This window comes from Notothenia rossii (assembly GCF_949606895.1).
Source record: "Notothenia rossii genome assembly, chromosome: 5".
NCBI lineage: Eukaryota > Metazoa > Chordata > Actinopteri > Perciformes > Nototheniidae > Notothenia > Notothenia rossii.
The window spans coordinates 19,283,704-19,305,333 of NC_136903.1; the positions used below are offsets into that span (position 1 = coordinate 19,283,704).

The following is a 21,630-nucleotide window of genomic DNA, read 5'->3' on the forward strand; positions in this document are numbered from 1 at the left end:
TGTGTGTGATTTGTGAGAGAGGGAGGAGCACTGTGACATTGAAGCCGTGATAAAGTTATGAATATTTATAAAGGCATGATTGCATTTTTGGAAGGGGAGGAAGGTGATTTTCTTTTACCTTTTCCTACAGCTACCACTATATCACTGTGTCCAGTGAAAGACTCTGAATCAGCTTTCCTCCCTTCATTTATATTCTTTGGCTATTCCTTATCCTCCACTCAAATGCCTGCCTCACCTTCTGCCTGTTCCTCCCCAAGAGAACAGAGATGATTGAGCAACCTGACTCTTATTCATTCAACCGTCCCTTCCCCCCCTTATTTTATCACTACTAGTACAGACCTTAACAACCAAAAATAAAACCTTGATGCATCCTCCTCCAGATGGGCACATTCCCATATATTTTTATAGATGTTTGGAGCATATCCTTAAGTATAGGGTTATCTCAAATCCATGTATTGAAGCCTGGAGGAGTGAGTGCTGAAAGGGTAAAGTCACCATATGACCTGATGGTGTTGTCACACACGAGTACCCACACCTCTCCTCCCTCCTTTACAACGTGCCCTTCTTCTCCTCATTGCTTTGGCGCTCTTTTCCCTTGTGAAAGATGAGCCACATTTCCTTTTGCATCAAAGCCAAGAGTGTGTTTGTCTCTTTCTCGCTTCTCCGTCCTGTTTGTCCGCCCACCTGTCCCTCTGTCTGCCGGTCTGTCGGCCCCCTCGCCACGTCTTTGGCAGTTAACACGGGCACCGTAATTGGTATTTGCAGATCGGCCCATGATCTAATCCAAAGAGGAGTGTTAGCGGCCTGTTTGGAGATAGACTTGGCTTCAAAGCCTGCTATATCTATGTGTCTGCCACCCAGACCAGATTTGCCCAAGAGCTGTGGGAATCACTTCTAATGACTAAATGACTTTTGCATGTATCTTCATCAGACACATTGAGCTTCATACGCCCCTCAGTCGATGTGTGGATGTCAGTTTTGGCATCACTTAGTAGATTAATGTGAATGCATCACAGGATAATTAACCAGTGCAGGAGTTTATCAAAGTTTACAGTGCATAATCTACCTTCAATGTGCCTTTTCTCATCCTCAGGTGGTAAAGGAGAAATCGAGTTAAAGAAATGTAATTGATCTGCAGACATTTTTTATCCTATCTTTCAGTTTACTTAAAAAGCAGCAAAAATTCGAAGTAAAGAGCGTATCAATGTAGAAACACAGCGATAAGACGGGGTGTTTCTCAGTGGATCCACCTAGATTCTAGAACAAAAGCGATCTTCGGTACTTCTGAGAACAAATTGCTTCAAAGTTTATTTCATACAAAAGTGGTGGCAATACAAAAAATGGAATACAAAAATCTGTTCTTTTTTGTCTTTGAAGGACAGTATGCTTCTAAATCTTGCTTCAAGGATACACACAAGGTGACCTCAGCCCCAAGATAACAGACAGGGAATAGCAATAGCCTGTAAAAGCTGCACTACTCCTAATCCACTGCTCACTAAAATGGGAAATGTTGTGCTGAGATGGCTGTGTGGGCTATCTCGAGCACTACAAGAGTTGTATTCATATCTCCTCTTTAAGCTGCCTTTCTCCTACCTCACTCCAGCACGTTGTCTATGTTCCCCTTGCTCTCTCTATACCACTCGCTGTGTTTTTCCTTAGGATGACAGTAATGGGCAGTGAAGCAGGAACATGAAATAAAATAGGAATCAGTGAGCTGTGTGTCTGTGTTGCCTTTGTGTAGTTACAAACAACGGAAAAGCAAGTCAGCACAATACACTGAGGATGCAGAGTATAGTCAGCAAAGTAATCCTAAGGGAATCTGAAAGAAGTTCCCAATTTGTTATCTTCAGCTTCCATGAACTTCATGCGTACTCTCTTTATCGTATAGCCTCTCTTTATGTCAGTCTTTTTGATGGGATGTTATAGTTTGTTAGTCAGTACATTACCAATTCACATTTCTGCTCAAGATTTCCACATCTCTTCTCAAATCTTTTCACACTTTCCACTTCGTATCTTTCTGAGGCAAAGATGAGAGAAAGTACAGATTCAGAAAGGCATATATAAACCCAAAGACACTCTCACATATCTGAAAGTGGAAGATCAAGTTTCCTGTTGGTATCCCCAGTATGTAATACTGTATATGCATATAGGTCAGTAGAACAAGGAGCTCTAGCTTCATTGAAATATTCCTCTGGAGGAGCCGTGTCGTGTGTGCATGTGTGTGGTACATCTACACATATCAGTTAGTGTATGTGTGTCTCTACTCCTCTCGCTTGTTAGTGGATCAATAGGAAGTAGTTATCAAGAGATTAACCCTGTCAATGCTCCATCAGTATAATCAGAGAGACTCCTCTGCCCTCGCACTTCTCTTGTTTGAAGCACACTGTCGCTGCCTCTCTCGTTTCTATTCTCTGTTCTCGTCAGGTCAAAAGTGTGAACATGCATGTGTGTGTCCAGCTGCCCATGACAGATGGAGCCATTACTGAAATGGCCAAGGGCTTGGATGTACATGAACACTCTTTCCACAAACACGTATTTATTCCATTAACGAATGGTTGTTTCACCCACACGAACACACACACACACACACACACACACACACACACACACACACACACACACACACACACACACACACACACACACACACACACACACACACACACACACACACACACACACACACACACACACACACACACACAACCTCTACAGTATAACATGCAAACTCTAACAAACTCTTGACATCGGTCAGAGTCGTTTCCTCCCCCCCCCTTTAAATCCCCATGCCCTGAGTACCACATGTTTATTTTGCCCCCCTGTGCCCCTCTTCGCTCTCTCTTTCTCCCTCCATCCATAAACCTGGTTCATTAGCGGGCAGGCGGCTGTCAGGATGGTTAAGGTCAGGGTGGCATGGAGAGGACGAAGCAGCCAAAAGGCGAGTGACCAGACCTGCATCCCTGAAGCCAGCCGCCTCGCTGCTCGGATGAAAATAATTAGGGGAGAAAGGCAGTACTGGTTGGGTTTTGATTTGCTGCACAAGGTGGGGCTGCCTTTGGCAAACCAACTCTGACACACACACACACACACACACACACACACACACACACACACACACACACACACACACACACACACACACACAAACACACACACACACACACACACATACATGTATTCGCTACACAGCAGGTTGGCTGGCAACATTTAAAGGCCAAAGAAAGCAGCAATGCGGGGATGTCTGGTGGCTGGAACCACTTGAGGCACAGACAAACACACACACACACACACACACACACACACACACACACACACACACACACACACACACACACACACACACACACACACACACACACACAGACACACACACACACACACACCGTCTCCCAGCTGTCAGTTCAGCCTAATGCACAGTAAAGGACAGTGCAAAAAAGTATTTTATGTTGCAAATGTCCTCATTATGAGAGAAAACGTACATTTTCAGATATAATGTCCTATGATATTATGTAAAATATAATAGAGGTACATTCATTATTGGGTCCATTTTTAAATTAGGTTACGTTTCTAAAGCAGGACTCATGTGGCTAAGATGCTGTAATAATATAAAGCAAATTATCTTTAAAAGATGATTAGCTTCTGACCCTTTCCATACAGTGTGCTTAAAGAGTACAAGGAAAATGTTAATCCGAACATAAGACTCACATCACTGTTGGGACAAAAATCTATGCAGTCGTGACACAGAGGGAGGCAGATAAAGAGAGGCTTTACTACGGAACACAGGATCAGTGGGATGCCATGTAGAAAGAGAGATCCTCCTACAATAACCTTTGAAGCTTTTCCTCTCTTTCCCCTATTGGAGATGTGGCTCTGCTTGTCGGCTATACACCTTCACTGATTGTGTGTGTGTGTGTGTGTGTGTGTGTGTGTGTGTGTGTGTGTGTGTGTGTGTGTGTGTGTGTGTGTGTGTGTGTGTGTGTGTGTGTGTGTGTGTGTGTGTGTGCGTGTGTGTGTGTGTGCCTGTGATCCTGTGTGTGCGCCTGTGATCCTGTCCTGCTGTGTCAAGCATGTCAAATGTACTCTTGTCCCCCTGAAGAGGCCCGAATGATGAGATCAATCAGAGCGCAATTGAGCAACCAGAGAAGCAAACAAGTGATGCACTTAATGTTAGTTGTTGTCATGGAAACACGGGGTGCAGATTTTCCACTTCGTTGGCCGCTATCAGTCTACAGGCATTTTTCAAAATGATTTCCAAGAGAGGCAATTGAAAGATGGGAGGGAAAATTAGCCAAGTGTCCAAAAAGATAGTTAGAAGACACTGCAATATCGTAATGAGGAAATTACTGTTACACCATGCTTCAATTAAAGGTTTGTGTGTTAAAAAGAACATGCACTTTAGATTAAAGAGCCTATAGCGATCCTATTATGTATATTGACTCTATCTGTGTAATTGCATAGAATGGATAGTCCCAAGAGAGAGCTTCCCCTGCTTTTAGCCTTCGGAGAATCAGAATAACAATTACACTTTCCTATATTGGAATTAAATTACACACACACACACACACACACACACACACACACACACACACACACACACACACACACACACACACACACACACACACACACACACACACACACACACACACACACACACACACACACACACACACACACACACACACACACACACACACACACACACACACACACACACACAAACACACACAAACTTTGATGAACGAGCAGAGGATTGGTAGTGTCACCCTTGCGACAAGGGGTCACCCAGCATTGAACAGGTATCATACATCACCCTATCAGTAGATCGACATAGCGCAGAACATTTTATGCATATACAGGTACATCCACGCACACAGGAAACAGGGGTTTATTTTCCCCCTCACCCTATTATTCTTTTATCTCATCCAGTCGCATACACTTAAGCATTTCCTCGACTCTTTATTGAGCCATTTTCACCTCAACCCCACCAGAGAGCCACCGTTTCTAGCTCGCTTTTCCCTCTCTTTCAAGCCACCCAACCTCCATCTGTAGACCTTGTCCCATGGGCTCTGAACTGTGACCTCTTTACATGAGCAGAGAGGAAGCTGGCAGCAGTCTCTAGCAGCACTCCTGAAATACGATTGGCTGACCAAGAACAGGAGTAGTGTCAACACTGTCCTGAGGGGAGAGAGCAAGGTGTGTTGAACTAGAAAACAAATGGGAAAGAGATGATGGAGGCAAAATAACAGCATGTACTGTGGAATCTAATTTTCAAAGGTGCTAAGTACATCCATCAAACAAAAAACACGCCATAAAACAACTCAGCATTTAATAATTGCAGATGTTCTTCAGCCGCAACTCCGCTCGTCCAACCCCGGACCTTTTCACACGCACTGAGGGATACTGGCTCTATTACAAATACAAATGCAGCCTAGAGCGCTAGGTAGAGTAGCCCCCTCCCCCCCACCACAGGGACTCTGGTTCAATCCCTGGCTGTGGTGTTTCTGGCTACTGCGCCTTTGAGCGAAATTGGCAAAATAGCAGTAAGGAAGCCATAAAAGATCATTTTTTGTAACTAGCATTAATAACTGCCTTTTATTGGCTGGGGCACCCGTTTAGGGTTCATGAGGCAACTTGTGATTTCACGTGTATTAGAGGTCATCACCCTCCCCAGGCCAACAGAGGGAGTTGTTAGCAACAAAAAACACAGAAAAAAAGCTGCTAGTATTTGTTTCAAAAAGGAACTTTCTCAGTCGCAATAAAAAGCAGCATTTAGGTTTAGTCCTTGTCTGTTCAGTTGTTCAATAGTAAAGGATAAAGTGATTACAGTGGACCATTTTGTGACAGAAACCAATGTGTTTCAGATTTTACCGTTCTTATTCTTCATATTTCCTGTTTGTCTTGTTCAGTAGAATGGCCTCATTTTCATACTTGAGTCATTTCAGTTTAGGGTTCACAGATCACGCAAAGATTTTATATTTGTGCTTTTTATGCTCTAGCACGCTAAAGTATAATTCATGATTTACATACACGACTGCTCAAGGAGACACAGACAATGCACACACCCTAGCAGTCATACTGATGAACACACAAAAAAGTGCATACCCACGAACACATGCATGGACACAGGTTAATTTGCATGCTCTATAACATCTCCATGCACAGCTCGAGACATATGGACCCACCCATATGATGCCACCTGTGAGCCTTATTGATGTATTTCTGTCAGCAGCAAGGCTGAGGATGGCAGGTCGAGAGCTGCTGGCAGAATGGATGGATGGATGGATGGATGCATGCAGGATGGATAGATGGATGAATACTCTGATAGAATGAGGGACAGTGATGGTTGAAGGTGATTGGACGTGGAGGGGGGAGGTAATTCTTTGGAGCCGATTTTCAGCACTTGATTTTCTGAAGCAGCAGTCCATGACACCAATGGCAGTTTACCAATCGTATCTGGCTTCAGTGATCCTATTGGTGCTTCTTAGAGAGAAAATCCGCAGTGAGACATGCATTTAATAAATATCACTTTTAGACCCATACTAGGGGACTGCTTGCAGAGAGTGGCTGTATTTGGATCCCCATATTGGGAGAAATTTTGCTAAGCATACTTAAAATGGTGTTGGAAATCAAACCACGTGTTCATTCCAATCTCACCCTACCCACCAAGGTGTAGTACTTTGTGTTTTCAATTACCCTTCCTGTCAGATAGTGTCCCTCTCATTATCAATCTGTTTCTGTAGTTACAAACATACTGCAGTAGTTGCCAGGTTTCCTATTACCCTCTTTCTCCCATGTGAGGACAGCTTCCATTACGCTGAATTAAACCCAAATATGAAATCAAGGTTGCCAGATTGATGCTCATCTGTCCTCTCAGGAATACTTACATCATCCTAAGTGTCTTGCTGACCCTCGATGCTCTCATTACTGCTTGTTAGAACAATTAAGTGTGACGTGTGTCAGATTTATACCTCACCCCTGTGTGTGTGTGTGTGTGTGTGTGTGTGTGTGTGTGTGTGTGTGTGTGTGTGTGTGTGTGTGTGTGTGTGTGTGTGTGTGTGCGTGCGTGCGTGCGTGTGTGTGTGTGTGTGTGTGTGTGTGTGTGTGTGTGTGTGTGTGTGTGTGTTTGTTTTATTGTGAACAGATGTGAGCATCTGCCATTGTGGTTAAGGCCATTAATACATGTCCAGAGGTGTTTGTATGTGGATGTGTCTGGCTATTCCACCAACAGCTGTTGTTTTTGCTCTATACTTTCTTTGTAGATGCACTGTTGCAAGTTGTCTGACATTCACATTTTTAAATATGCATGTGTATTTATCAGACAATTTGGACCTCTCTTCGTGTGGGAAATGACTGGATCCTAGGCCTTTTATGATGGAGTTACACATTACCACATTAACAACACTACTTAAAACATACACCAATAAAAGCTGCAACAACGGCATTTAGTAAATACTGACATCAAAATTCTACATCCATAGCATCAGTCATGTTGAGTTTCTAGGAATGGGAATATTTGTATCGATGATATTTAAATCAACTCTCACAGGCCTTGAAATAGTTTCCAGCGACAAACGATTTTCCCCTCATGTAGGATATATTAAGCTACATGTTGAAACTTGTGCATGGCTCAAACAAATAACTAATTGTCCATAAATATATAGTAGATCATTATGAGGACCGCCCCTTTAATTCAGTGCACTATGAATCTCACATACAAGGTTGTCCTACAAGCCTTAAAGTGGGTGCAGTTGGGTAATTGCAATGAATACAAGCAGTTTTGAAATAATAGTGCTACAGAAAAACACCTCTGTAAATCATAATGTAGTCTTTGTTCAGACAATATTTTCCCACAGGCACTGATCCAATTCCGTGGTATGTTTCAACTTGTGTGTTGTTTCTCTATGTGGGCTTTTATCTGGTTATCAATGTTCAAATTGTCTGATTTTGCAATATGCCACATAACGAGACTATTTCTAGATCATTGCACATTTCACCAGATATTCCTTTGCTTCATTAGAAGTCTTGGCCTCTTCGAGGTCTTGTGAATGTGTTTGAATGTATTTAAGTTGCTTCTCATGTGCTGTTTTTGTTATTTTAGCCACCTCTCTCTACCAATGTTTACCGGACTCTGTTGCTGCATTTCGTTCTACGACCACCAGAGTGCACTGTGTGATGGGATTCCCCTTGCCTAGCACAAGTCTTCGCTGTATCATTAGCCTAAAAACTTGGAAGTCCAGTTGAGTTTCATTCCCTGAAGTAGAGAAGGCCCTCTATGCCCAATGTTTGTAGTGCTGTCTGTACTTCTTCCCCTAGCTGTTGTGAAGAATCCCTCCACAGCAGTAAGTCTTGAGAAGGTCAGCACTGGTGAAGGGATAACTCCTGATATTGCTTAAGACTCGCTGTTGTCAGAGGCTATCGGCCTCCTCCTCACTGTGTCCTGTCTGATGTATGGAGCCAATAAGCAGAGACCTTCATCTCTAATGAGCAGTGATCTGCTGTTTTGCTCCTGTGTGTGTGTGCTGGCCGTTTGGCCCCAATAAACACAGATTTTTATTGGACAGCGCCAGTACAGCTTTTTCGGAGACACAGGGGCTTGTGGAGGGGACCAGCTGGGGAAGGAGGAGAGAGATAGAGTGTGTGTGTGTGTGTGTGTGTGTGTGTGTGTGTGTGTGTGTGTGTGTGTGTGTGTGTGTGTGTGTGTGTGTGTGTGTGTGTGTGTGTGTGTGTGTGTGTGTGTGTGTGTGTGTGTGTGTGTGTTAGTGAGGGGACCAGGGAATGGTTATGTGTATAATTAATGACCTCATCCTGCTTCACCTGCTGTCCGAGAGGGGGACAATGAGCGGGCAAAAAGACAAAGAGGAGGGAAAGCAAGTGAAATCAAGAGAGAGAAAATGACAAGGAGGAATAAGGGGAGGACAGCCAGGGACAAAGAGATTGAAGGAGGGAAGCATATGTTAACGGCAGCTTTTAATTAATAATGAGTTTTGTCAGTGACCGAGTGGCCGTCCCATTACCCCTGCTGTCTACTGGAGGGGCTATTACACAGGATTTGCCCCCAATAAATCCTCCCCCTCTTCTCACACTCCTTCATTTTTCATGCGCCAGTAAGACCTCAGCTCTTTCCTGCTTCCCGTTTCTCTCGTAGCTTCAGCTGCTCTTCTGTTCCCATAGCGATGATGCGAGCTGAATGTAAATAGGTGGTAAATACCGAGGGACAAGAGCTTGGCTTGGAGAGAAACCTGGGACTGATCAAGCCCTGCCTGTCACTGCACATCTTTTTTCTGTCTGCTGCAGAGGTGAGGAGGTGTATCAAGGACAAAGGCAAGAGAAGGGTGGGAGGTGGCTGTCTAGCAGGGGGCTCGGGTGGAGGCTCTAGCCCCAGGTGGTCAGTCTGCCCCCCTCTTTCATCCCACTCCCTCTCTGGTTCCTTCTACCAGGCCTAAATGTTTGCCCTGCCTGCATATTAGGAGCTGACCATCAACGCCCCTTAAAGGTCACCTATTATGCAAAATCCACTTTTTCATGTCTTGTGTACACCAACATGTGTCCCCTCTGTGTAAAGACATTCTTAAAGTTTCAGTAAAAAAGATTTGCTCACTTTTTGTGCTGATCCATTTACATAGAAACCTGTCTGAAAATGAGCTGATCAGATTTTGGCCACTTTATGATTTCATAACGATTTTTTGGCTTGTGCAACCATTAGCCAATAACCAAATAAGGTAACACCCCCCACTTTTTCACCTGAATCCCTTCCTAGAGCACCAATAGGCGCATTCACACCACAGTACTTTTCCCACAAAGGTTCATGAGAACTTAGTTCATGAGAACTCTTTAGTTCAGTACAGATCGCGTTCACACCGGAATAAGTCCCAGGGGGGGATTAGGCAAATGACGCCGCTGACGTCACTTCTTCTTCTTCTTCTGCTTTGGGCCCTGGCCGGAAGTCCCTGTAGTTGGGGACTGGCTTCAGTAGAAGCAGCTGGGACTCCAGCAGCTTCTACTGAAGCCTTGCGAGTAAATCGCCAGAACGCCGACATCTCCTCATCTCCACCGCTCCCATGTTTTCTTTTGTGTTGCCATAAGTTAGTCTCTCTGTGTTTGTGCGCTGGGCTAATGCTAATGCTGATAATGCTAATGCGAGGATAATAAAATAGCGGCATTTGCATTCCGGTTTGCATTCCGCCCAGCCAATCAGACATAGGAACCTTTTTCTCCCACGAAAGTACCTGCTCTCTAGCAGGGACTGAAAACTGACGGAAAAGGGGGTAAAAAAGGTTCTGATGAACAAATTTTAGTTCCGGCTCTTTTTTGTGTGAACGCGACATTTCGGAACTATATCGGAACTAAAGTGGGAAAGTACTGCGGTGTGAACGCCGCTATTGTGTTCTTTTTAACCAAATATCTCGCAGTGGGGCGTTGGGAATGGCTCCTTATTTTCATCTAAAGTAAAAGACAGAGAATCAGCACTTTTGAAACTGGACTGAAACAGAGGGGTTTATGAGATGCTACAATGCATGATCTGTTTGGTATTTCGAGCCAAACGCTTCAGAGACATGTTTGTATATATCTGAGACCAATAATATATTGATGAAAACCAGTATAATAGGGGACCTTTAATTATTGGTAAAACAGAAGCAAACTGCACTGCTGGGATTCTGCATTTTACCTTTGTACCTAATGTTTAAAATGATATAAGGGATGGCCTGGAGTAATGTCAGGAGGAGGTGGAAACGTCCTCATATTATGCCTGTCTTTACCTCAACTCCAAGGGCTCTCCTCCTCCTCCTCCTCCTCTCCAAGTTAACAAAGACAATCTGCCTGAGTCATTTGACCAGCGTCAGGCATTGGTTTGCATGGCAGCGGTGCACCTGACAGGAGTGTGGGGCCCATCTGCACAGGAACAAGCAGCTTAGTCCCCTGCAGCAGGAGGTGGAGCTGACGCAGTCTGGCTTGGGTTACTGCACTCCTGGGAGAAGGCTTGCATGTGTGCTATGGGTTATAGAAGGAGTAGGTCATGTTGGCTCATTAGAAGAACAAGGAAATGCATGAATGTGTGTTTGTGTAGAACGGTGTGCACAGGTGCATCCTCATTTGTTTGTGTGCATACTTTGTTAGTTTGTGGTGTGCATGCCTGGGGGATCATTATGATTCATTTTCTAAAGAAGGAGAGTTGTGTGGTTCCGAGGGGCCGAGAGGTTTACGAGGGTTATAAGCACAGCTGCATCCTGCCTGTAGATAAATGAGTCTTACGCAAAGGTCTGAGGAATGACAACTCTTTGGCTGGAGTGTGAGGAGTGCAGGAACACTTAGATTAGTGTGAGCGTTGAAACTGAATCACACAACACTTTTGAAACACTTTTGAAACACTTTTGACATTCACTCTCAAATATAAGGATGTGCTGTTTCTTTCTACAATTGTTTATTGTAGAATATATTGGATTAATGGATTCTCATATTATGGATTGGTAAGAATCAAATGGTTTACCAACAATGCAAATAATCCAACTTTGTAGGACATAGAAAAGCAGCTCATCTTAATTTGTGCAAACAACCATCCATATCTGTAGTCATAAACCAACATATTGGACTGGGGACCGGTCACAAGTTCTCTGTCCACATCATAAAAGCAGACTAACACACATATAAATTGTGTTAACCCATGTTGCCCCTTTTCCCAGTATCCCAGTGTTGTCCCCTGGGACTACGATCATGTATAACCCATTTCCCCACATGATCTGGCCTGTTAAGATTAAATATGTAGCCGTATCATCAAACATTTAACGCTCACGCTGCTACAAATCAGATTCCTAATCGTGTGTGGACTTTGGGGATGGGGACTCACGTGCATGTCTTGATTCTAAGTTGATATGAGTGTGCTGTTTGCACGCTAGAGTAATTCATAAAAGTCGTGCAGACTTGCTGGCAGACAGGCATGCCTGCTTACCAGAGTGTTAATTGTAAAATTAGTGTCAGGGAAACAATGTTTTCGTATCTACTTAACGTTGTTGGTGGTACGCGTGCCTCTGTTTCTGTGCAGGACTTAGGCTGGGAAGCCTCCTCGGCACTGGGAAAAGTGGGCTAAGTTTACTGGGGCAGAAAATGCTGGAGCGTGACTCAATCCAGCGCCTTCATACAACCAGCCTTTAAAATATGCCTCTGTCGCATTCTGTCTGCTCAGTGCCTTTCAGACACACACTCACTGTGGTGAAAGCTTGTATGTAGGACAGGGAAGACAGAGGTAAAAGCTGTGAGCAAGTTAGAAAAGGTGAAAGGTGTGTGTGTTTGTTTTATGAATACCTTTTGATCCCCCTGCATATCAGATACTCTGTTCTACTCAAATATTTCAAAGAACATTTGCTCTGCTTAGTGTCAGTAAGAATGGGCTTTCTAAACCCCAAGTTGGCTTTCACTGCAGGAGGAATGACATAAGATAGTGGAGTGCACCTGCTTCTCCCCTCACAGACCCCCACACACAGGCCTGCACCAAGGGAGAGACACACACATCGAGAGCCATCCACTGTAATGTGGAATGACAGATTTGGGGTGCGGAGTGACACAGCAAAAAATTCAGAAGTGCTGCAGAGGATGACTGAGCAAAATCCCTTTATCTGCACTTGCTGTTCTTTGTCGCTCGAGGCTGACAAAGAAAACAGCACCACTGACAGAACAAAAATAAAAATACAGAAATACAAAAACAGACTTACATGATACATTTAGATTAGATAATTGGTTAAGAATTATTGCATTCACAGTGGTGGGGATACAACATTGCAACATAAGGAGATTCAACTCAAAATATGACATACATTGAGTCAATAAAACCATTTAAAACAATTTGGCCAGACAATCGAGCAGATGAAAGTGTGTTGCATTCACTGTGGACTTTAACACCTTGTTGTTAGTGTACAAGACTGGCAGTAAACCCTTTAGACAGTTAGCTGCAAACAGGTGCTTAAGAGGCTTTATCAACATGTCTGGAATAGATACTATTTTTGTGTGTGTGTGTGTGTGTGCAAACCGCAAACCACTTGGAAGATTGCCCGGAGTTTGATTACAACATATGCTTATTTCCCAAGCCAGGTGAACATCACAATCTATGGCGCTCACACGGACACACTCTCTGCTCTGTTGCTCAAAATTAGAATTGAAGACCAAAACTGTCCTCGGAGCTTTTAGCATCAGTCAGAATCAGAGAGGCGTGTTAAGGCTGATTTTGTGATGCTCTGTGTTAGCTGCTGCTTTAGCCAACACTCTGGTGCTCTCGCCTCTTACTGGATTACTGAGACATTCAACTTCCATGAGGAAACCAGTGATGAAGACAATTGGAATAACACCTCTGATTTAAACTGCTTCAACGCGATTCAGCTTGAGGTACTGTAAGATGTAGTGAAGTAATGATGATGACCATTTCATTATGCTTTTATATGCGTATAAATCTATTTAATAGTTATTATTTATTTATTTGTGCTTGTTGATGTTCATGAGGCAGCTTTCACAGGGGATCCTTGTAATTTCCATCTTCATGTTCACATAACTCTTTGCAGAAGCATTATCTTGACTGTTCAAACTGCCCTTTTTTGTAAATATCACTGTAATGTGTTTGTGTTTGTGCATTTGTAAGCACCCTTGTTCCTTTTATGTGTATGATGGAACATAATGTGTTGTTTGCTTCGGTGTATTATGCAGAGAGGTGAGATGATATTCAGCTTGCTCTGTTATGACTGTTGTAAACATTGCACCAACAATTTATTCCACTACCTTCACTTGCCACACACACACACACACACACACACACACACACACACACACACACACACACACACACACACACACACACACACACACACACACACACACACACACTGGATTACACACAGAAATCTGGGTTTTAACCCTAGCCGTACCAAGGAGTCGCACTGGGACACGCTGTCCTGTGCCGCCTCTCTGTTGGGGGCTAAGCTCCTCTAATGACGAATATCAGTCACGATAGGCTACCTGCCGCTCTCGACGCTCTTCACTGCATTCAGACTCCACGTGACACCTGCTTCACAAGTCTTATTGGCCATATTATGTCCATCTCCTCCATGCAGGAGGGTATTTATAATGCATGAGCGGCATGCAGATGAGAATTAGAGGGATATTTCTGAGTTATTAATGGTGGGGTGATACATATTCACAGCGGGCAGCATTAGGAGCAACTTCAGGAAGACAGGGAGGCCTCCTGAGGGCAACAAAGGACTGATGGATATGTGCACTCTAATTTAACACCCAGGGAAGTAAGTGTGTGTGTGTGTGTGTGTGTGTGTGTGTGTGTGTGTGTGTGTGTGTGTGTGTGTGTGTGTGTGTGTGTGTGTGTGTGTGTGTGTGTGTGTGTGTGTGTGTGTGTGTGTGTGTGTGTGTGTGTGTGTGTGTGTGTGTATGTGGTCAGAACATCACGGCTGTGCAGTAGAGCTGGTCATCCCCCACCGCTCCTTACCACAGAGTTGATGAGGTCAGAGGGCAAAGGTCATTGGCACTCTGAGTCTGTAGAAGGAAGAGGGCAGGAGAGAGACAGGGGTGAGATAGAGACGGATGTGTCTGAGAGATAGAGAGAAGTGAATCGAGAAGAGAGCAATTGGAAAAAGGTGAATTGGTTACACACAACCACCGTCTCTTGCCTTTCCTCTAATGTGTCTGACGATATCAGCATCAGCCTTTTAAATCATTGCATGGTCAGGTTTCCTGGAGTAACTTGCATTACGCCGAGTAACATTGTTACTTTGGTGCACAACATTAGACTTGGGTAATATGACATGATTTTTGGTATTTTTGGGATAATGATCCTCACTGTATCTGTGTAAAGAGAACGTATGTTATGAATGTCTTTGCGTCATTCAGTCTCTATCTTGTCTCTTGCTTCTCTCTGCTTAACTCTTTTCCACATATTTCACACATTTCCATATTGATACTTTATTTTGACAGGCATGTCAAATGGCTGCTCAAGTATGCTCTGTTTGGCGACCAAGTTTGGGATTTTTTAAAGTTTGTATCAGTCTAATGATACAACCACATTAGCAATCGATAAAATAGTTGCATCAGAATACCGCTGGGGAGCGAATATAGAAATCCGCTCCGTCTGATGATTTATATATTCTGCTGCGCATATAGTGATTGACTCACTCAGCCCCTCCTAGCATGGGTATTGCAACATATGCATCGATGCATCGTGACTCTGATATAATTTATATCTATGTACTTCTGTTTTTTTAAACTTGTTCTGAATAGAATCATCTCATAAGTCATTGTGTCTCCCAACAAAATAATGTTAGAAGGGACATTTTTATTTCCCCCAACCCTTATGTAAATGTAGTTTATGTGACTCTCCTTGCAGCTTGTTACTGTTTTTAGTCATATCCTGTTTTTTGGTGAATTCCAGCTAAACTCACTCCCCCCCAACCCCCCCGCTGTCTGACTCAGTCTCTCTGTTTTTTGCTCTCTGTGAATCTGGTTAACACACAGAAAGAATGGAGGGTACATTCCAGCAGCATTCGCCAGAAAAACAAAAACAGCTCCTCTCTCCATGGAGCGACCCACCAACATCCTCGGTCCCCATTCTTCCCTCATTTTCTTCTCCTTGCCTTTCTCCCTCACTGAGTGATTTTCCTCTCTGCCTCGCTCCCTTATCTTCCCCTCCCACCCTCTCCTTCCCTATCAACCCTCTACCCCACATGCCCTGTCCTCTGCAACCCTCACCCAATCCCCCCTCCCCTCCCCTCCCCGTCACTGTTACATAAGCTTCCAGTCATAGATCGGGGCCATATCGCAGTTGTCTATTGGAGCCTCAGCATCCAGGGCCAGCTCTTAATGAGACCCCTACAAAGGCCCATTGATGAGAAACCCAGTGTGAGAGAGGATGACCCCAGCCAAGAGCACCCAGAACTGGGCATAGACTGCCCCAGGCTCCCCCTCCACACAAAGACGTCCACTGTGGACAGAGACCTGAAAGGGCACGGAGAAAAACAGGGAGAGAGAGAGAAAGTGGAAAAAGAGGGAGGAGATGTGCTGTTCAAAAAACTTAGAGAATGTGAGATAGACAGATATTTAAAAAAAAAAAAAAATGAAACAGATGTAGGACTTCTTCATCACATAGGAGTCGATTATCTGACCATTAGCTTATGCTTCTTTCTCTTCTTCGTGCATCTCTACAACAGTGAGACCCACCCTCTGCCAGGGGGTTGTCAGTGTCTTTATCCCACCCATGGATCATAACTGAGATCTGAGGAAGGGACTACAAGGCTGTAGTCTGTCACAAATCCTCATCACCCGCTAAAGGTTTCTCAAAGGAACGACAGAAGCTCTTTGAGGGGTCTCCCCACTCTTTTTGGAAGCGTTTGCAGCACTAACCGGAATCCAGGCGGTTTTCTGAGCCAAGTCTAGTGGAGATAGACGTGTTTGTTTATCAGATTTGGACTACAGCTGGACGCTTGGGAAGCTCTCCGATGGAGAATGAGTGGGGACTGTGGACAAATTAGGCTGGACTGTTAAAAGCTGTCATGGTGCAATCATCTGGAGAATTGAGATGTTACATGACTGACATGACCTAACTAGCTCATTTAAGTCATCCGTCAGTATCTTTTGATTACACGTACAAGAGAAAGGGCTGTAAAGCTGGAGCCTTGATCCGGGTTGAGAGTCTTTCAGTGTGGCGAAGACCTTTCTGTGGGGGAGCTGAACGATGACTCTTTCAACACGACTCGAGGACTTGGAGGTGACCCTGGAGCACATGCTTATGGATGTCTTTGTAAGTTTTTTTTCTGTATTTAGTTTTGATTTTAGTTGTCTTATCTGTCACAAACTTCATTTAACTGAATATTTCTTGAGTCACAATTCCTCTCTCTTCTCTCTGTGTTCATTTGGGTGACCTCTCCGCTGCATAATAGCAGGTGGAGAACAGAGGCCAACATATGCTCTTGTCTCTTCCCAGATGCTCGCCCATTAATTGGCAGGGGTTAGCCCAGTGAAGACTTTGGGAATGTTAACTCAGCATGTGAGGAGCTTTCACCCAACCAACTCCAAAGTATACTGGGCTTATTTATGCTCTCTGCGGTCTACAGATCTCATATTTATCCTAATGTAGCCATACATATTTTGATTAGGAAGGGTTGAAATATCCAAGTAAGGATAGTGAAGATGGAGAATAAGGAAATGGGGAATGAAAGAGGAATGAGAACTGTAAGGAAAGTCTGATGGATGTGATCGTCAGGTTTCTATAGCCCATGACGCTTGGTGAGAGGTAGATTACTCAGGCCTTTGTGGTTTACAAAACATTCAGGCAGTGGGAATGAAAACTGCTATACACTGCATCCCTAACGTTGAAATACACAAACGTGCACTCGCACACATTCAGATACAACCACAGTCTACCTCTTCAGACACACATTGTAAATACGCCGCCAGAATCCCTGGTTGCTTTGATCTGCCTGCTGCTGTAATGAGTTTGGTCGTTAAGCTGCTGTTTCCCTTTAACATTGTTTACAGGCAAAGGCATCTGCTCGAGGGAAACACTAATCTGTACTTTCCTGATATATACTGTGTTTCCAATGAACACTATCAGCACTAGCTCCACTGCTGCAGGGCATCGATGTCACTGACATATGCAGATATATTATGTTTCTTGATTCCATCGACCTATTTTGGAGATTTGTTCATTTTCATATTGCCAATAGATGATTTATGACAGAAGCAATAAAGATTAGTGTTTATGGCTACAACATGATTTAGATTATGCATGCACTGCGTGTGGGATGAAAATACGGGGGTCTTGAAAATGCTTCCTTCCTCTACATTTCCTCTCAGCATCCTAATTAGTCTTCTTATTTATTTATTTCTCTAATTGCTGGAAGAGGCTGGAAAACAGAGGGTTATCTGGCCACTTTGCATACTCAAATGAGAAATATTCAAATCGCCTGCACCCTTTCCAGCCTGCTTGTTTACTGAGCGTGCATATGGTAATGCACGCGTACATGCAACCGCACATGTACCCACACACACAGATGTTTAAGACATGCAGACATGAGCTCAAAAGGGGGCCTATTTCAGTGAACCATCACATTCAGGCAGGGTGAATGAAATGCTTTTATGGGAAGGCTTACCAGCAGCAGACGTGTGTCATGGATCAGGCATCCTATATTACTGAAAAAGCCTTTTGTGTGTATGAATGTTCTCAAAATGTTCAACTTTTTATGTATGTGTCAAATGAACCAAGCAGTGAGCAAAGACAGTAGTCATTAGAGGAATATGAAGGGTCATTAAAGTAATGACAGTGCTTCCTCGACCTCCAGAGCCCTATCTATGATGCTCATTGGCTTGAAGCAGGAGCTGAGTGTGCAGCTATATTTAAGAGTGCACAGCTATTTTCCTAACATAGCAGTGCATATGAATGATTCAGGGTAGCCGAGAGGGTCCGAGGCAAAGAGACTTCCCTTGCAACCTCTCTTACTACAAGAAAAGGAGGTAACTAGTTTGTTGCCTTGATTGCTTGCAGAAAGCCTTAGTGGAAGCGATGTAATTTGTAGACTTGATTTTTCAGGTCAACACGTTCATCTCTTCTGCGTTTGAGACCACTATCATAGATTTAAAACACATGACTGCACACAACATGGTTACAAAGTTGAATTTACCAGCCTAGAATTCAGAAAATATACTGAGAAAACCTTTCGACACAGTTAGCAACCACTGCACTGCCATTGTTACAAAGACAAAGAACATTATGAAACCAGCAGACACCCCTTTGACAATCATCTGTGCTGGATTTCCATGACCTTTGTGGTCTCATTAACATTTCAACATACATGGAGTCACTGCCATATACATAGTGACATTTCATAGTTGGAAATGAATAAAATATCTGGTGATTGGATTTGTTTTTCTGGCTGCAGTAAAATGACAGTTTGTGGCGTCATATCAGCTCCTGCCAAAGCTGCTGTGTATTGTGTTGCTGGCCCGCTGAGCTGTGTGAGCTGCAAAGGACAGAGAGAATGAGAGAGAGAGAGAGATGCCAGCTCTTTTTTCAGAGGCTGCCTCACTGTCTCGCACAAAGGCTGACAATCGCGTAAGGAAATGAAGCGCTGTGATTAAAAATGCATTCCATCCTTGTGTAGTTTAATTGAATCTCCTCCTCGTGTACCCCACAAATGCTCCAACCCCCAATCCTCTTGCCCAACACCATCATCTCCCCTATGATGCAGGCCTGGAGGCAGAGCTAAGCATCCCTTCACTTCCTCCCACATCCCTCGTTTTCTCCTCCCTCCCCCCTGTCTCCTCTGTCAGAGGAAGATCACAGCTGGATGGGATTGTTTCCATCACAGCTGCACTGCCCTGCTCTCTTTCCAGCAGCCATAAAGCACTGGTTCATATCTTCGGGAGAGGCGGTCTGCCACAAAAGGCCTGTGGTCTCTGAGAGCATTCAGTCTGTCAGGAGCACAAACACTGTGACGTACTGATACTGAGATACTTCTAGACTATTGTAGATGGGTTGTTTCAGATACAGGCGGATAAATGGGTGTACCATGTGGGACAATGCTGTTATGTAATGGGTGTGTCCGCTGCCCAGCAGTGACAAAATTGTTCAATTACAGCAAGCTGATCTCCTCCCCCTGTCTCCCTCCCTCCCTCCCTCTCTAGTTATGTCTCTCCCTTCTACATCTTCCTCTCGCTTGCTTCGCCTCTCTCTCCACTACTCTTCATCCCGTCTACATTAATCTGATAGTGGTATTGATCCGTATGAGGCTGTAGTCACACAGTGTCAGGTCTACTCAGGACCAAGACATCACTTTGGAGGAATATTAAAGCCTTTTCTTAGCAACAGTACCCTGCTAGTCCTTTAAAAAAAAGATGTATTCTGTAATGTTTGCCTGTACTTGAATAGCAGGCACTCAGTATAGAGCAGACAGAAAACAATTGGATATATTTTCATTCATATGTGTAGATTTTTAAAACAGATCTACTGTTCAACTTATTTTGCATCCGGGTAGTGTATTTCATGGAGAAACAACCAACATAACTAGATAGTGGGGATTTTTTTCTGTCCTGGATTAATATAAACTTAGTGTGCTAATGTATATTTTCAGCACCTGCCTCTTAGTCTTGACAATGACTGTAAAGACACCCAAATAAACAGGTTAAAGACAATTAACTTAAACTTCAATCATATGTAGAAATCCAATTTATATGCACAGCCATAAACAAATCAGCTATTATCATTTAGCATTCATTTTCTACTGCATGCAAGGTCCAGATTCAGTTGTCGATGGCCCAGCACATACAGAGGCTTTCCAGTAGACTTCAGTGAATAATTCAGAAGCCTGGTATGCTATTCACTGGGGCAAATTGCACATCTAGCGCCCATTCAAGTCTGCCGATCCCTCATAATAAGCTACTGATTGGCTCCTTCTCAATGATATATTCTAATTCCATTAAGGCATGAATGACTGTATAATAGCAGTCTTTGAGTCTGAATGTGGGTACCCAGACAGAAACAGTTATTTGTCTTATCTATAGGCAATCTCTACACACTTTCTCAAGGTAATGAACAGTACATTCAAAGATAGAGTACATGTTCAGTTTGTATAAATTCCTTTGGTGCCACTAGCTTAAATGGTAATCAAATTGAAAGATACACAAGCAGATATGCAGTACGTGCACACACACACACACACACACACACACACACACACACACACACACACACACACACACACACACACACACACACACACACACACACACACACACACACACACACACACACACACACACACACACACACACACACACACACCCACACACACACACACACACACACACAGTCACATCACAGCGGGCCGAGCAGATGTTGTGCTGAGCGGCAGGACAACCTGTCCCTGTGTTCCACCAAATCTCTTCGAAATATTAATACGGCCTAGTTTCCAGAATGAGTCACAAACATGTCCCCGTTTCTAAAAAGTCCTTCAGCCTCTCCGTTACCTCTGAGCATGTAAAAGTGTTTCCCAGGGCTTCATACAGAGACACTGCTGAGGGGAGGATAATTGAAGTGGATGCTCCCCTGTGGAGAAGTCATTATGATTGGTTCTGGCCTGATGAAGGGTGGGAGGAGGCCCCGTTTTCTGCTCGTCTCTCTCTCATAAAATAGAGAAAGACAATCCTGGCTACACTTAGTAGCACAGAGAGAAGCACACCGTGAGGAATGAATTGAATAAAGCTATCAGGGTGGTATCGTTTAGATATTTCACAGTTTATCTTTGTTTTCTGTGCGATGGCGCTGTAACTCAACCCTTGGTAATTTGTACAGAACATAAACTATCAGCCCCCTCCCTAACCGCCTGGGATGGGGAGAGAGTCCAACTAGAGGGCATTTCCATAAACACACCCACACATACACACACAAACAAACACACCCACACGCACACACAGTGAGAAGCAGGACCATAGGGATGAGTCAGACTGCCGTGGGCAGAGACTGGCTGGGTTATCTGGGTAAATTAATGCGTAAAGATGGCAGGAGTCTACAATTGAGAACCATTGCTTGTTATTATTACAACTAAACGAACAAAGAAGCACACAGAAGACATAAAACCCAGACAGTCCAGA

The 21,630-nt window shown here is 43.9% G+C and overlaps 1 protein-coding gene across 3 annotated transcripts in view; it reads left to right on the forward strand.

Annotated features, from left to right (window-relative positions):
- frmd4a (FERM domain containing 4A) overlaps positions 1-21,630 on the forward strand; it is a 109,336-nt gene that overhangs the window by 25,346 nt on the left and 62,360 nt on the right. Inside the window, exon 1 of one of the 3 annotated variants that reach the window (XM_079679955.1) lies at positions 15,487-16,783. The exons of the other annotated variants lie outside the window; for them this stretch is intronic. Coding sequence (XP_079536081.1) covers positions 16,718-16,783 — 66 coding nt within the window. The 5' untranslated portion in view covers positions 15,487-16,717. Of the gene's footprint in view, positions 1-15,486; positions 16,784-21,630 lie in introns of those variants that run through there. 3 annotated transcript variants of the gene reach the window in all.